Raw genomic sequence first — 16,091 nt, 5'->3', positions numbered from 1 at the left:
CGCAGCTGGCGTCAGTCGCTTCCCTTTCGGGTCCCACCCTCCTCTGGCGCTGATTGGCTGAGCTGGGAGAAAGTCGCACTCTAATTGGCGGGCAGGGTAGTCTTGGGGCGGGAAGACGAGGGCGGGACGGGTGCAGAGAGAATCATGGCGGTGCCGCTGCGGGACCGGTTTGGCTTCCTGAGCCGGGTACGGGGGCTGGGCTGGGGGCTGCCGCTGTTCGTCCCCTCCGGGGGGCCGGCCTCAGTCGCCTTAGGGGACCACGGGTCTGGGGCTGGGCTAGGGAAGAATCGCGTGGGGGTCCTGAGCTGTGATGTCACCACGTTCGCGTGACGTCACCGCGACCCCAAGCTTATATGACGTCATTCCCCATGACGGTGATGTGACGTCACTGCACTCGTCGTCCTCCCCCCCCGGCTGCAGTGATGTCACCACCCCTGCTGTTGGTGGCGCTCGTGCTGCCCTGGCTCCCCCCAGGGGCAGCCTGAAATCGAGCCTGCTGAGTTCAGGATGCCGGTGTGGGAGGGTGAAGGGGCATGCTGCGTCCTCCCGGGCTTTCCCTGTGCGGCCAGGCACTGAGCGTGGGAAGTCTCTGGTCCAGGGCCCGCGTGACCCGCCCGGTGGTGCTGGGACAAGAGGGGGTCTGTCCAGACTTTGCCCATCTGAGAGACTGCGTTGGCAACTTGCCTGGACCTACAGTAACGAGCCCCTAGTGGAGGAGACGGCAGCTGCTTTCACCCAGGGTGGGAGCTTGGAGGTGACCTAGGCCCAGCATGCGATGCTCCCTCTGGGTCTGAGTGGCAGAGCCTGGGACCTGGAGTCTCCCTGGAGCCAGGCTTTGACCAACGTTTCTCTAGGCTTCACGTCTCGTAGGGTGCGGTGTACCACGTCCTTCCCAGACCAGCTGTCCTAGCTTCCCTAGGCGGCAGCTAATGATGGCAGCAGAGAGCTGAGGGAGTTGCTTGTCCCCAGGACTGTGCTGTGAGGGGCGTGGAGGTTCTCTTATGTCTCGGTTGGATCGTGGGGACAGTCCCTTCAGCACATGGACAGTGCGCACTGGAGTTGTGGGCGTGTGGGGGGGATGGGACGGGAGCAGATGTTCTGTTCCAGCTGATATCTCGTGCGCTTGGGGACAGTGTTAACAGTTGGGGTGAGATGTCGAAAGGGGGTTTGGTGGCTCCCTGGGATGGGTCTGCCCCTCTACCTCTGATTGGACAGCGTTGGCTTGGTCTCTTTCAGCTGCCCACTCTGATGAAATGCACCTCGGATGATGACGTCCCATGCCCTGGGTACCTGTTTGAGGAAATTGCAAGTATCCTTTATTCCCAGTGTAAGGCTGGGAATGCAGAGTTGGAGCTGTGTGCGAGAGAGTTGCTATAAGAGATTGTCATAGGTTTCAAGGCTAGTGTCAGATATTTCCATTGCCTGGGTAATAGTTACTAAAAGCAGGGATCACTAGCGCTTTGGAATCACACTCCATGGTGAGAGTGTGGACTAGTGGTTAGAGCGGGAGCGGTGGGGTGGCAGTCTGATACTCCACCTCCCTGTGCCTCAGCTGTCAGCCTTAGGAGAGAAATCAGGCCTGACTCTCTTCCTGGGATACTGAGAGACGGATGGATGTGTGCAGAGTGCTCTCAGATCTTTGGGTGCAAGGAGAAGAGAATCTAGAGGGACTGTTCTGTTGTGAATCCCAGCTGGAGGAGGCAGGTGCAGCAGGTTTAAGACCCTGGTATTTTGGGGAGTGGAGGAGTACTATGCCATAGGGTGAGTGGGGCAGAGGTTCAGTGAGGCGGAAGTGGGGAAGGGAGACCTGCTGCTCTTTGTTTAGCTGTGATGAGGCCGCATTAGCAGCGATCAAGGAGTAGGAATGGCTCAGGGACTGGCAGGATCCTTTGACCCTTGGAGTCCTCGGCCTTTAACCTGACATCGGCTGCTCATTAGTAATAAGACTGGAGTGAGCATCACTTCCCTAACACTGCACCCTCCCAGAGATCTCCCACGACTCCTCAGGGAGCAGCCAGTGCCTCCTGGAGCACCTCCTGAACCGACTGCAGAATAACTCCTGTCACGTCAAGCTGAAGGTAACTGGACAGCTGGGCACTGTCAGGGGGAGCGCAGCACCAGGGGCCATCCTTAGGGTGCAGGCAGAAGGTAGGCAAGAGCTCAAGGGTGCTGGGACCGCCATAAGAATGGCCCTACTGGGTCAGACCAAAGGTCCATCTAGCACAGTATCCTGTCTTCCGACAGTGGCCAGTGCCAGGTGCCCCAGACTGAATGAGCAGAACAGGGAATCATCAAGTGATCCATCGCCTTGTTGCCCATTCCCAGCTTCTGGCAAACAGAGGCTAGAGACACCATCTTTGCCCATCTTGGCTAATAGCCATTGATGGACCTATCCTCCATGAACTTATCTAGTTCTTTTTTGAACCCTGTTATAGTCTTGGCCTTCACAACATCCTCTGGCAAAGAGTTCCACAGGCTGACTGTGTGTTGTGTGAAAAAATACTTCCTTTTGTTTGTTTTAAACTTGCTGTCGTAATTTCATTTTGTGACCCCTAGCTCATGTGTTATGAGAAGGAGTAAATAACACTTCCTTATTTACTTTCTCCACACCAGTCATGATTTTATAGACCTCTATCATATCCCCCTTTAGTCGTCTCTTTTCCAAGCAGAAAAGTCCCAATCTTATTAATCTCTCCTCATATGTCAGCCGTTCCAGACCCCTCATAATTTTTGTTGCCCTTTTCTGAACCTTTTCCAATTCCGATACATCTTTTTTGAGATGGGGTGACCACATCTGCACGCAGTATTCAAGATGTGGGCATCCCATGGATTTATAACGAGGCAATAGGATATTTTCTGTCGTATTATCAATCCCTTTCTTAATGATTCCCAACATTCTGTTCAGTTTTTTGACTGCCGCTGCACACTGAGTGGATGTTTTCAGAGAACTAGCCATAATGACGCCGAGATCTCTTCCTTGAATGGTAACAGCTAATTTAGACCCCATCATTTTACATGTATAGTTAAGATTGTTTTCCAATGTGTATTACTTTGCATTTATCAACATTGAATTTCATCTGCCATTTTGTTGCCCAGTCACCCAGTTTTGTGAGATCCTTTTGAAGCTCTTCACAATCTGCCTGGGACTTAACTATCTTGAGTAGTTTTGTATCATCTGCAAATTTTGCCACCTCACTGCTTACCCCTTTTTTAGATCATTTATGAGTATGTTAAATAGGACTGGTCCCAGTACAGACCCCTGGCAGACTCCACTATTTACCTTTCTCAGTTGTGAAAACTGACCGTTTATTCCTACCCTTCATTTCCTATCTTTTAACCAGTTACCAATGTGTGAGAGGACCTTCCCTCTTATCCCATGACTGCTTACTTTGCTTAAGAGCCTTTGGTTGTGGACCTTGTCAAAGGCTTTCTGAAAATCTAAGTACACTATATCCACTGGATCCGCCTTGTCCACATGTTTGTTGACCCCCTCAAAGAATTCTAGTCGATTGGTGAGGCAGGATTTCCATTTACAAAAACCACGTTAATTCTTCCCCAACAAATTATGTTCATCTCTGTGTCTGACAATTTTGTTCTTTACTATCGTTTCAACCAGTTTGCCTGGTACTGAAGTCAGGCTTACTGGCCTGTAATTGCCGAGGTCACCTCTGGAATCCTTTTAAAAAATTGGTGTCACATGAGCTACCCTCCAGTCACTTGGTACAGAAGCCGATTTAAATGATCGGTTACAGACGACAGTTAGTAGTTCTGCAATTTCACAGTTGAGTTGCTTCACAACTCTTGGGTAATACCATCTGCTCTTGGTGCCTTATTGCTGTTTCGTTTATCAATTTGTTTCAAAACCTCCTCTAATGACACCTCAATCTGGGACTGTTCTTCAGATTTGTCACCTAAAAAGGATGGCTCAGGTGTGGGAATCTCCCTCACATCGTCAGCCATGAAGTCCAATGCAAAGAATTCATTTAGTTTGTCCACAATGGCCTGTGACCTGAATGTTCCCAGGAAAAGCGGGGACTGAGGCTGGGGCAGGGCTGATCAGCGGGGATGCTGGTGCCAGCACCCCCCTGGTGTAAATGGGGAGGGGCTGGCTTCCGGGCGTTCCTAGCGAAGTCTCTGCACTCGCTCCCTCCACCTGGGTCCCCGGCCTGCCAGAGTCTGGATCTGGTGCTTTCCATCACCCCCCGAACAGTTCTGGTCTGGTGAAAGGCAGGCAGCCGAGTGAGTCCCCATGTGTCCAGTTCCAGTGGCCCAGACTCTGCTCAGCCTCTCCTGTGTCTCCAGGTGCTGAAGATTCTGCTGTACATGTGCACGCATGGCTCTTCACAGTTCCTCCAGCAGCTGAAAAGGAATTCCACCTTCATCCAGGAAGCAGCAGGTAACAGGGCATCTGGGCAGCCATGGGGCTGGGCTGGGGTCAGCGCCATTAGCAGGAGAGAGACCGGCCGAGGGCAACGCTGTTCCAACCTTGCACTGACTGGGGAAGGCACTGCGGAGGGAAAGGCTGCCAGCCCCAAATCCCACCGGTGCTCTTGATTTCCCTGCTGCCGGCTGTGAGCTTTGTGCAGCCGTCGGGGGGTTCAGGAGTGGGGATGGTACTTCAGGGTGACGTGATGACTGCCCGGCACACCCCTCTAGCTGCACCCAGGCTGTGTTAGACCTTACACAGCTGCACTAACCCAGCCCTTCCTCACTCTCTGCCTTCTAGTGTTCGCGGGGCCGCCAGATCCCCTGCACGGCAACAGCTTGTACCAGAAGGTCCGAGCAGCAGCACAGGTGAGTGAGACCCTGCTCCACCCAAGGGACTGACCCTGGGGAGAGGACTCTGCAGGGGTCGGGGGAGTTCAGGGCACCTTCCCGCCCCTGCTCCAAGCACTGGCCAGGGATTTGCTGGAGCTGGCTGGGGGCCCAGTGCTCTCTCACTGCTGTGACAGTCCGTTCTTTCCCTGTAGGACTTGGCCAGTGCTTTATTTTCGGATACCTTGTTGCCCCCGCCCTCTGCTCAGCCCTGCAGGCCACTTCCCCCAACAGGTAAGCACCAGCCCCCTGGTGTGCGCCTCGCCCCCCCCCCCTCACAGCACTGCTGGGAGGTGCTGAGCTGGCAGCCCTGGAGAAGGGTGCTGGGGGGGGAAGAGGCTGATGGTGGCGCCTTATCCTCAGGGCAGGTGCAGCTCAGACAGTAGCAGGGCAAGCTCCCCCCAGTGCTGCTTATCAATGAGGGGAGTCCTGGGGAGGGGCGTTCAGGCTCCGTGGGCAGTTCACTGCTTACACTGGTTCGCCCTGTAACGACCCTGCGCTGCTTTCGCTCCCAATCCTGGGAATCCCACTCGCCAGCGGAGCTGGGGATCGGTCCTTGCCCCTGCATCCTCCCAGCTGGTGGAGCTGCTGTGGCCCCTCTGCAACCCACCCACCCAGGGAACCTGGGGTGGGAACTCAGGCAGTGCCTCTCGCATGGCAGGACAAATGCATCCTTATTGGGGGCTATGGAGGTGCTGGCAAAACAGGGAAAGCAACGGCCCTTGTGGCTCCTGTCGGGTGGGTGCCATGGGGCTGGGCAGCGACTCACGTCAAACGGAGGGTCAGGAAATGGGGTGGGGGCTGCAAGGGGCATTAGGTGCCATGGGGAGTTGGTGGGAGTTGGCACCGGGCTCCCTTCAGCCCCTTGGAAAATGCTACCTCTAAAGGTCACAGAAGCAAGGAGCCCTGCAGCCTTGTGTTCCTGCGGCGGCTGGGGAGGGGCTCCGGGCTGCGCTTGCTGGCCTCCCCAGCACCACGAGCATTTCCCCACCAGGGGGCAGCACCCATTGCTAACCGAATTTGATTTAGAGTTAGACCAAAGTTAGCTGCAGTTGCGGCCGGGCTCTGTGCCCCTGCAGAACCGGGGCTGGCTGTGTCCAGCCCTTGGGCAGCGGGACGGGCACCCTGAGTGTGGAAATCGGCAAAGGGGGCACAGCATGGGGAGGGGACCCTTGATCTCTCTCTCTCTCTCTGTCTCTCTCTCTGAAACGTGCTTTGTCGGTCATAGGAATGGGCTCCCAGCCCAGCCCCTGCAGCTCCTTGCAAGGCTTTGGCTTCACGAGCGAGAGAAGCGGCTCCCGTAAGTGCCGTCCCCAGAGCCCTGCTCCGCGCCACCCCCTCTGCCACCTCTCGGGGGTTTATCCCAAGGCTCCCAACTAGGGTGACCAGATGGGCCGATTTTATGGGGACAGTTCCGATATTTGGGACTCTTTCTTATATAGGTGCCTATTACCCCCATACCCCTTGTCCTGATGTTTCACATTTGCTATCTGGTCACCCTGCTCCCAAGAGCTGGTGTTTTTTCTTGCATCCTCCGCTCCTAGGGCCCGGGATAGAGAGGTTCTGCAATCATTTAAAACAGGAAACCAGTTTTTAGCCCTGGTCACGGCAGAGCAGATCTCGCGACCCCAACCCGAATGCCCCCGCGTGTTCACAAACCAAAGGGCAAAGAGCAAGAACCCCACGTTTATTATGTGAAAATAAAGCTCCGGACTTTCCAGCCAAGCTGGTGATTTCTGGGGCCTGGCTCGTGGCTTTCGAACACTCTGGGTTGGCAGCGTTCATGCGCTGCTGAGAGGCCTGGACGGAAGTGCCATAGCCCCAAAGCAGGCACTGCCCAGCCAGCAGCAGGGTGAACTCCCCTGTGCCCAGCCCCTGCCATTGTGCCTTAGCCCCAACCCAGGGTCCCTGGCTGGGGGAGAAAGGGCACTTCAGTCTCCCTGGCCCATTCAGTCCTTGGCGTCCCTGCTGAGATGCCTCTTAGGTGCCCAGTTCGTGCCAACTAGCATTGCTCCAAATTGTGCGGGGCAGTTCTAGGCAGCTCCCTAGGGAAGTAGCCGTGGGCATATTTCAGGAGCTCAGGCCTGGTGGGGGCTGGATTCTGAGACCACTTGTTGCCAGGGAGCAGGCAGGGCTGCTAGGCTGGGAGAAGCTCAGGCCTCCCTGAAGCTGGCAGAGGCCCGTCCACCAGCCCAAAGCCCATACAGCCCCTGGCAGGCAACGGAATCCAGCCTAATCACCCCCCTGCGGGCAGGGTGCCCTAAGGGTGGGTGGCAGCACTGCCCTCGGAGCAGAGGGGGGCTGATCCCTGCACAGAGACTCACGCCCTGGCCTCTCCTGTGCTTGCCCAGCCTCCGCCAGCGAGGCCCTGCTTGCCACCATACAGAAAGCAGCTGAGGTGGTTGCCAGCGCTGTGCTGCCCAGCTCGGAGTTCCCCCCTCCCTGCCCCAGGGAGCTGCAGGACGATGCCTACCAGCCCGTGACGGCGCCTTCTCCTGGTAAAAGCTGTGCGGTGCCTCGGAAGCCCCCGGCTGCCGCAGCCCTCAGCATGCGAGGTAGGTGTGTGGGGCTGCGGCGATGGAAAGCAGCTCCCATGGTAGCTCCCGCAGAGAGCCCTGGCACGTCATCGCCCCTGCTGAATCAGGGCTCCCGATGCCCCACTCTAAAGATGGACACGTTAGCTTCAGTGACAGAGCTGGGAACAGAACCCAGGAGTCCGGGCCGCCAGTTCCCGGCTCTCGCTGCTGGATGATGCTCCTCTGTGCAGTGGCACTAATGCCTAATGTTCATTGGCTGTTCTCCCTCTCCCCTCCCACCCTTGGGCTCACCGCATGCTCGGCAAATCCTAGGAATTGCCACACTGAAATGCAGCCACCTCTGGGGTGAAACACAGCTGCCATTTAGCAGCACATAACACTGCTCCACAGTCCAGGCCTGGAATAGAAGAAGAGCCCTAGCTCCTACGGCATGCTAACCATTGCCCGTATGGTGCAGGGGAGGCTGGGTCGTGGCAGAGCTGTCTGCCAATCCCTGAAGCAGGCAGGAAGCTCTGGCTCTGGGTGACTCTCTCTTCCTGTTGCCTCTCCTGCAGTGAGTCACCGGCCTGGGCAGGCAGGAGGTGGTTGGGAAGAGACTGACAGTGGGCACAGCTCCCAGAACTCCTCGCAGGAGAACGGGGAGCTGAGCAGGACCTCCGACTCCTGCAGCAAATCAGGCAGCGACAGCCCCTCGGGGGCCAGCAGGGAGCTGGGGAACGTAACTGAGAGGTGAGCCAGAGGGCCCAGGGCTGGGGCCAGGGTGGAGAGAGAGAAGGAGCTCTGAGCTTGTGGCAGGGATGCAGCCGAGGTTAAAACCATTGGGCTCCCCCTTTTCCAGTATCCCTGCAAGTCGCTTAATGCCCCCGCAGCATGGTCTCCTCTCTCGCCGGGCCCTGTTAATTCAATGTCCCCTCTGGGTGCTGGGTCCCCATTCCTCCCCCCCTAGTTTTTCAGCTGCCCGGCTCAGTGCACTGGACGTGGAGGTTCATCCAGCCTGAGCTGCTTCACCCAGTGGGGCCCGTGTCTGGGGGCCCTTTCAGCCCCACATGGGGGGCGGAGCAAGATGACAGCACTTGGGGCTGTTGCGTGGCTGCAGCTGCCTGTGTGCTGGGGCTGGTGGCCAGGGTCAGTGACTTGCCCAGGGCTGGCGTTGGTGCAGCGTAGGAACGCGGGAGTGCCTAGCACCCAGGCCTGTGCCCAGCTGCACCTCGCCCTCTCTGTGCCCTGCCATTGTGGGGGGCGGGTCTTTGAGCTGGCAGGGAAGCCTGCTTGCTGCCCCTCCGAATCGGGGAGCGGGGCCAGGAGTACGTCCTCCCGCGCAGGACAGAGGTAACAGGGCTGGTGTCTCCTCCCCCCGGCAGGGTGGAGGGTGACTGCGTGCAAGAGCTGAGCCTGGTGAGTGAGCTGACCAGGGGCTCCAAGGTCTTCCTGACACGGGAGGAGGCCCAACACTTCATCAAAGAGTAAGAGTTCACCGCGTTCCCTCCTCCACACCCGCAATGGTGCTGCCAGGGCACCGGGCTGTGGGGCAAGGTTGTGTTCCCCACCCCTGCCGGGATGCCAGAGAAGGCTAGGCTGGGTGTTCTCCAAAGCCCTCTTGGTCGTAGTGTCCCCTGGGCCCCCTGCCCCTTCCTGGGCTGGCTGATGGGCAGATCCTGCCCTCCCTCTGGATCTGGCCGCAAAGCAGAGCAGGGAGCCAGGAGTTCAGCCAAGGTGCTGCCCCATACCATTTGCCCTGGAGGGCTCACTCAGCGACCCCTGAGGTGGTGGGGCAGGAAAGTCCCTGGGGGGCGGGTCTCTGCCATCTCTGCAGCCTTGTCTGGGAGAGGCGGAGGATGCCAAGCCCAACCCTGCATGAGCCTGGGAAGCTGCATCCCGCTTGCTGCCATGACCAGGCGCTGCCCCCTCTCCCCAGGTGCGGGCTGCTGAACTGCGAGGTGGTGCTGGAGCTGCTGAGCCGGACGCTGCAGGACCCCAGCGAGCTCGTCTGCATGGTGGGTGCGCGGGGGAGACGCTGCATCCACCCAGCTCACACGTGCTCTGTGGCTCCTGCAGGCCCAGGCAGACGGCAGTTTGGACGGGGCCCGCTGAGCAGCCCGAGAAGCCTCAGGAGTGTGGAGGGGTTCCCCGGCTTCCCCGTGAGAGGAGGTGGCTCGGGAAACGAGCCCGTTTGAGTCACACTGGGATCTAGAGCGGGTCAGCAGTGGCTGTGAGCTGATTCATGCCCCCATCTGCCTGCACTGCTGGGGCACAGCCCAGTCCCTAGTGGGGAAGGGCTCCCACGGCAAAAGCTCCAGCACCCCTTGCCCCGTGGATGGGCACTGAGTGACTGGGCCCTGGAGCTAGTCCTGCCTGGGCTGGGCTGGGGAAACTTGCTCTGCTGCTGCTGTTGGGGCCTGGGTAATCAGGAAGCCCCAGCTCCGCAGGCAGTTGCCCTGGTGCGTGTCATGGCACTAAAGCCATCTCCCTGGGCTAGGGCTGTGGGCTCGGACGAGCTGCCGGCAGCTGCAGTATCGGCTTAGGTCCTGTCTTCTGACCCTGCTCTCTTCTGTCCTTGCCAGAGGTCCATGTGTGCCATATCCTCCCTCCTGTGCTCCGACCTGCTGGCCCATGAGCAGATCTTTATGATTACCCGGCAACACCTGCAGCAGCTCAGCCAAAGAAGCCCTGGGCCCGTGGCCAACAAAGCAACAAAGGTGACTCCTGTGTCTCACTCACACCCTAGCACAGCCTGCGAGCCTGAGGGACTGGCTCTGTGCTGCCCGGCCAGACCCAGCTACATCCTCCCTGCCTTGGAGCAGGGAGCACAAAAGGGTGGAGGGTCATTCCCACCCCCAGTCCTGGGCTGAACTTTGCTCCTAGAGGAGATAACATGCTTCAGGGCACCAGCTGGCGGCTGCACAGGTCAGGAAGGAAGGAATGTTCTCTCCTCCGCAATGAAATATTGCACAATAGGCCAGGTACGTTATGGCTGGTGATCCCCCTGCAAAGCATCAGGTATTGAATCTTGCCAGGCAGGATACCAGTTTGATGTCTAATCTACTGTGCATGGCACACCCCACTCTCCTCCAGCACTCCCTGTGTTAGTGCCAGGCAGTGGGGGGCAGCATAAAAGGGCTCCCCAAAATCCCATCCAGCCCCCATCAGGAGCAGGCTGGCAGGGGCCAGCTGTCTGTTGCTGGCCTCTGAAGGCTGCCCCCTTGTGAAGGGGTTAGTGGCAGGGCAGGCCTGCCGTGCTGCACTGACTCCTTGCTTTGTTCCTCCCTTTCCCTGCCAGCTCCTGAGGCAGTTTGAGGCTTTGTGCAGGAGCTGCTCATCTCCCAAGAGATCACAGCTGGACATGGATCCCTCTACTCTTGCCAGGGGCGCCCCACAGCACACGTGCGACTTGCTGACAGACCTCATGCCTCTGGCAGGAGAGACCGTTCTCAAACCCGTGAGCTTAGCTCCTTTCCTCTCGGAGACATGTAAATCCCCAGCATTCGATGTGCATCCTGCGGCCGTGCCCATCCCTGAGGGAGAGCAGGGCACAGAAGCGGAGATCTGTGAGCAGTTTGGGGCTGTTGCATCAGGCGGTCGGTGCCAGCAGGAGGTGGAGTGCAGACTAATGGGGCCTGAGCCCCAGCTGGATGCTGCCCAGATGGATTCTGGGCTCGCACAGATGCTGCATGGCAGGCAGGGGGCAGCCTCACCCCCTCAGAGCCTCTCTCTGTTCGCTGGCATGGAGCTGGTGGCCCTTCCAGGCACAGCAGTAGCCAACTCTGGTGGAGAGGAATGTGCCTCTCGTGTTCCAAGGACACTGCCCTGCACTGGGACTGCCAGCACCAAGGCTCATAGGGGCTCCAAGGGCAGCAGGGAACCTTCTGCGTTCTCCTTCCTCAATATGTAGCAGCTGGGGCAGCAGGATGCTGAGGAACTGGGGTCTCGTTTGCTGCGTGTCACTGCTAGGCCGGCACTACAGGGACACTGACTGGCACTACAGGGGCACTGGCTGCTCAGCTCAAAGCGAGGTCTCTGTTCCTTGCCGGTGCTGCCAAGTCCACATCCTGCTGAAGGGGGCTGGCAGGGCCAGTGCTGCTGGGGAGTATCGCGGTGGGGCACAATGAGGAAATGGAGTCCCCAGTTGCTCCCTTCAGTTTTATCCCTGGGGGTGCCCTAGAAAAATCCATGAGCAACCCTACAAAAACAATCCAGCATGATCCCACCCGTGGGGGGAAAGAGGGAATGCGTCCACGACAGCCAGTTCCAGGCTGCCAAAGTGGGGGGAGGGAGGGAGGATGAGTCCCCTTGACTGTACCCCCATGTTAAGGTTGTGCTACAGGGTTAAGGCTAATCATATGTCCTTGGTTGCTCTGGCCTCCTGCTCAGGTCATCCATCAGTGGTAGTCTGCAACACTGCTCAGACCAGGGCCTGGGGCACGCTGGGGAGGGAGGGGCAGTGAGTCCATATGGACTCAACCTCTTGTGCTCTGCCTCGGCCTGTGTGAATGAATGTACTAGTAACTGGCTCAATCACTTAACACATACGTGTGTGTTGGGGGGGGGGGGGTGTTAATGGTACCTTGGAAGGTCCAAGGATGCTGGCTGCCTTTCCCCAGCATAGCACCCACTCAGCCCCATTGCTACTGGGGGAGGGAGGCTCAGCACAGCAGTCTGGAAGCCAGCTTTCCAAAGATCGTTTCAAGGAAGGTGACGCTTTAGGCACCTCAGTTGAAACCACGTGCCCTGCGGGCTTTGGCTGAGCTGCTGCGGGAATCTGTTTGAGGTGGGTTTGGTTTTTCTACTGACAATCTGATATTGTAGCTACTGAGCTCTTGCCAAATCCTACTGGGCAAAGGGAAGCCAAATTACAGGCACAGGCTGTCTTGGGCAGCAGATTGGCATTTATTTAGCGTTCACACTTCACACTCGAGTCCATTTTGCTGTGAGAATTGGTTATGTACAAGTCTGTGTGTTGTCCTTGGGCTTATGACATCCAAACCAGCCCACCTGTCCCCTTTGGGCAAATTTGCAACAGGCAAGTTAAAAATCCCTGGGGAAAATCCCTTTCTAGCAATGTCTGATCTGTCCCACAGGGCAGAACTGTGGCAGGGGGCTCCTGCTGTGTGCAAATCACAACCTGCAGCCAGGTCTCTGCTCTCCTACAACATGTTACCATTGCACATCCCTATCTCCCGTCAGCCGATCAAACTCATGCCAGTGTTCTTTTCTCCTGCAACCTGTCTGTGGTCTTAGGGCTGGAGGAGGGAAGGGACCATTGTCCAAAAAGCCTCCTGGGAGGACGCTCCATGTTTACAGAGCGTGTGTGGGAGGGGGTTGCTAATATGACTTTATTAAACACTAAGTTGTGTATATTTAAAGTTCAACTAAGTCTCTTGTTTTGAGGTACAAAGCGTGCTTAGTTATTGCCTCTGTCTCACGTGAAACCTGGGTTCTGCTTCACCGCACGCTGGGATGGCTTTCCTGGCCTAAGCAGTGATGGGTGACCTCACAGGAGCAAGCAGCTACAGGCTGAAATGTAACCAAATCCCCTGCTAGGGTCTGAGAGGACTCTTCTTCTCCAGTTCCAGAGCTACATAATCTGCTGAGCATCCATATGGTTCAGATTTCCCTGTTCAAGCAGCTGGCTTCTAGACTGCTTACGCTGAAGGGCTGTTATCCTATGGGAAAGCCTGTAAATTTCCCTCTTCCTGCAGCTTTTGCCACCTCACACTCAGCATACCCTGGCAGGGTTGCCTTCCAGGGCACAGCTGTGCCAGCAGGGTGCAATCAGGAGGGCAGATAGTCTGTATTTCTTTAACAAGGCCCAGAACTGGGGCATAATGATCCCTAAATTCGTGCTCCCTGCCGCTCTCCAGAGGAACTAGGTTTGCTATGCACAATTAGGTTTGAAATCATTGAATTGTGGAAAGCTTTCTATTTCCTCTTGAGAACTGCTTGCTGACATATAAATAGTCCCCTGGCATTCCTTCAGGTAGGCTCTGTGAAACCTGGCCCTCTGTGAAACCTGGCCCTCTGCCACCCACCATGTCGGTGTGGGGAGGGGGCATTGTGGGCAGCATCTGTAGTAACTGTGTTGTGTCTGTTGAACTAACCTGTCCGGCTGGCAGACCTCAGAGCACCTGACCTCACAGTGCATCCTAGAGTTGCAGACCCGTGTCTGTACATCAGGCTTTTCCCATGAATTACTGCTCAGGCCTGGTACCATTTCAGAAAAGCCCCAAAGCAACCCAGTTCTCTGCATCAACAGACCCAGTAAAGGTGCTGCATTGATACAAGTGAATCCATCCACCAGCCAGGCTTTTATGTAGGGTCCATCACCCCAGTATTTGACAAGGAAGCTGCCAATGATAGTCCGATAAGTGGGGATGGGAAAACAGACTCTCGCCTCAGACTTTTGGCAATAATTTACAATTTGCCACATAAGTGCCAGGATATTGGCAGGAGGAGATTCCTTCTAACTACAACACAGGCTGATTTTACCCTGCTTTACTTGTTCACTTTGATGTAGGGACTCCTGAGTAAAAATTACATGTAAAAAGTCTGGTCAATAGTGCTCGAGATTATTACATGGGACGTTTTAGCCTCAGATTTGCTTTTAATCACTTCTGCTTTGCTTGCTTCATACGTTTCACCCAGGCCCAGGTAAGCCTTTTTGCTGACTATGGCACGTGGAGAGTCATACAGCATCTCTTAGATTTGGAGAGGTGGGGATGGAGTTTAAATTATAAACATTTTTAAATAGGGAAGTTTCTATTTAAAAAAAATCCCTCTCACCTACTGGAAGGCAGCTCTGCCTTCTTATTCTGGAACCTCAGCATGGTAGTGGAGAGCGAGTGTGGCAAGAATTGAGTCCATGCAGGCAACAAGATGAACACAGAAGGCTTCTGTTGTGCTGTGCAGCACCATGCTCTTGTCTCTTTCATTCCCCAAATGAGCAGAGGAGTCCACCCGATTGGCTTATCAGTGTAAAGCCCCCAGCGGGCAATTGCTAGAGAACTTCAAAACAATGCTAACCCTGCTCTGGATGGTCACAAAAGCCCCAGTTCAGTCCCATTATCTTGAATCAGGGACACATCTGGTGCAATGGCTTGTGCCGACTCAGAGGGACACTTTATATCCCACCCAAGCCCCAGAGCCAGCTTTTCTGAATGGGGTGTAGTGTTTTGAAATGTTATACACAAGAGCCCAGAAAGGGGTTGTGATTCAGGAAAGTTTGGCAACCAACTGCAGTAGTGCAAAGCTGCTGTTTGCTTTGTGCCCATTGGAACAGTCACATCTCCAATTTTCTGTTTTGAAACAAAATAAAACCTCGTCTGAAGCTGTCGTCATGTTCGAGAACCTCGAAGCCCCCAGGGTTTTCTTTAGCAAATCTGAAATGTTGAAAAGACACGCTAACCACCTTTGTGTCTGCATGAAGCTGAGCCAATGAATCCAGAGCTCTGCATGTTTCCTAACATGCCTGCCGCTGCAGGATCCAGGGGGTTTACCTCAGGATGAGAAATAGTTAGAGATTCTGAGGGCTCTAAAAGTCTACTTGATGTACATTTTCTTGTTTTAGATATGAAGGCAGCTACCTAACTCTTCCAGCACTCATCCCAGATGAGGCAGGGATCATCTTTGCGTTCTGTGTTTGTATACTGCCTAGCAGAATGGGGTCATGGGCTGTGTCCAAGACCCCTAGGCATTACCATCATATACCTAATGAATAATGTACCACGCCTAGCACAAAGGGGTCTGGGCCATGACTGACTCCTAGGCATTGTGCTGTACAAATAGTACTTAGTAATAATAGCAACCCATAACACGTCTACATGTTAGGAGCACTCCCCAATGTGCCAACATCTTCATGGGTCAACTTGAAGAATTTCTGGACAAATACTCCATGAAACCAGTGACACAGCTGAGATACACGGGTGATATTTTCATTCTCTGGACAGATGACCGAAACTCCCTCATAGATTTCCACATCAAACAAACTCTTGATGTACCAGCATCAACCTTCTGGACACCACAATCAGCTTCAACAATGGGACAGACAGCTATGGACAAGAAACTCACCGATCACTTGGTTTCCCATCACAGATCCAGCAGCCACACCAGTCGCACCAAGGAATCTGTTCTCTGCAGCCAGGTGCGTGGATAGCGCAGCCTGTGTGCCGAGGAGAAAGGCCGGGGCCCAAACCGCATCACACATAAACCCAAATGAGGCCACTCTTCTCCAAACGACGCCACTCCACCTGAGAAGCGGATTGCATCATGGAACCGGCACCTGAATACCTCAGAGAGCCTGCTTCAGTATGGAGATAAATCCCCCCTGATCCCGCACCCCTCCTCGCCACCCCCACTGGACCTGCACAGGGCATCATCAACCTACACCCCATGCTCCATGGGGACCCCAATGAGATGGCTGCCCCCAGCCCCTCTTCTGGCTGCCCCATCCTGCCCTACCCCTCCTAACCTCATCCCCCTGCACCACTCTCATCCTACCCAGCCCCGCCTCGCCCCCACCCCTCCTCACTCTACTCCCCCCCCACTCTACTCCTTCTCACTGTTGTCTCTCCTCACCCCACACCTCATCCCACTCCCCCCCACCCTTCCTCACCCCACCCCGCCCCACACCCTGCCCCTCCTCACCCCCTGCCTTGCCCCTCTTCACCCTACACCCTACCCTACCCTGCCCCTCCTCACTCCATCCCACCCATAGCCCCACGCCTCCTCACCCCATGCCACCCCATG

The 16,091-nt window shown here is 56.0% G+C and overlaps 1 protein-coding gene across 2 annotated transcripts; it reads left to right on the top strand.

Annotated features, from left to right (window-relative positions):
- The first annotated feature begins 103 nt into the window (after positions 1-103).
- On the top strand, positions 104-14,054 carry TEPSIN (TEPSIN adaptor related protein complex 4 accessory protein). Of its 2 annotated transcripts, XM_084648002.1 has the most exons (13): positions 104-186; positions 1,237-1,309; positions 1,987-2,078; positions 4,303-4,396; positions 4,727-4,794; positions 4,971-5,049; positions 6,044-6,115; positions 7,167-7,370; positions 7,907-8,081; positions 8,714-8,815; positions 9,268-9,346; positions 9,914-10,048; positions 10,630-14,053. In XM_084648002.1, exons 1-13 carry the CDS (start codon positions 145-147, stop codon positions 11,239-11,241), a joined length of 1,827 nt encoding a protein of 608 aa, XP_084504128.1. In that variant the 5' UTR covers positions 104-144; the 3' UTR covers positions 11,242-14,053. The 2 variants fall into 2 exon arrangements, with proteins under 2 accessions (XP_084504128.1, XP_084504127.1); XM_084648001.1 differs by lacking the exon at positions 104-186 and having other exon boundaries at positions 1,138-1,309; positions 10,630-14,054.
- Positions 14,055-16,091: the final 2,037 nt, after the last annotated feature.

Source organism: Lepidochelys olivacea (assembly GCF_965140295.1).
Source record: "Lepidochelys olivacea isolate rLepOli2 genome assembly, chromosome: 14".
In the NCBI taxonomy this organism is placed as follows: Eukaryota; Metazoa; Chordata; order Testudines; family Cheloniidae; genus Lepidochelys; species Lepidochelys olivacea.
Note: the sequence above shows the minus strand (reverse complement) of the source record. Positions and strands in the feature narration are given on the sequence as shown.

Bases quoted from the DNA above. Each gene is read 5' to 3' on its own strand.
- TEPSIN (XM_084648001.1), top strand. From the start codon at position 1,153: ATGTCGAAAGGGGGTTTGGTGGCTCCCTGGGATGGGTCTGCCCCTCTA. The intron at 6,116-7,166 runs GTAAGTGCCGTC...GTGCTTGCCCAG, and splicing joins GAGCGAGAGAAGCGGCTCCC to CCTCCGCCAGCGAGGCCCTG. The intron at 8,816-9,267 runs GTAAGAGTTCAC...CCCTCTCCCCAG, and splicing joins GCCCAACACTTCATCAAAGA to GTGCGGGCTGCTGAACTGCG.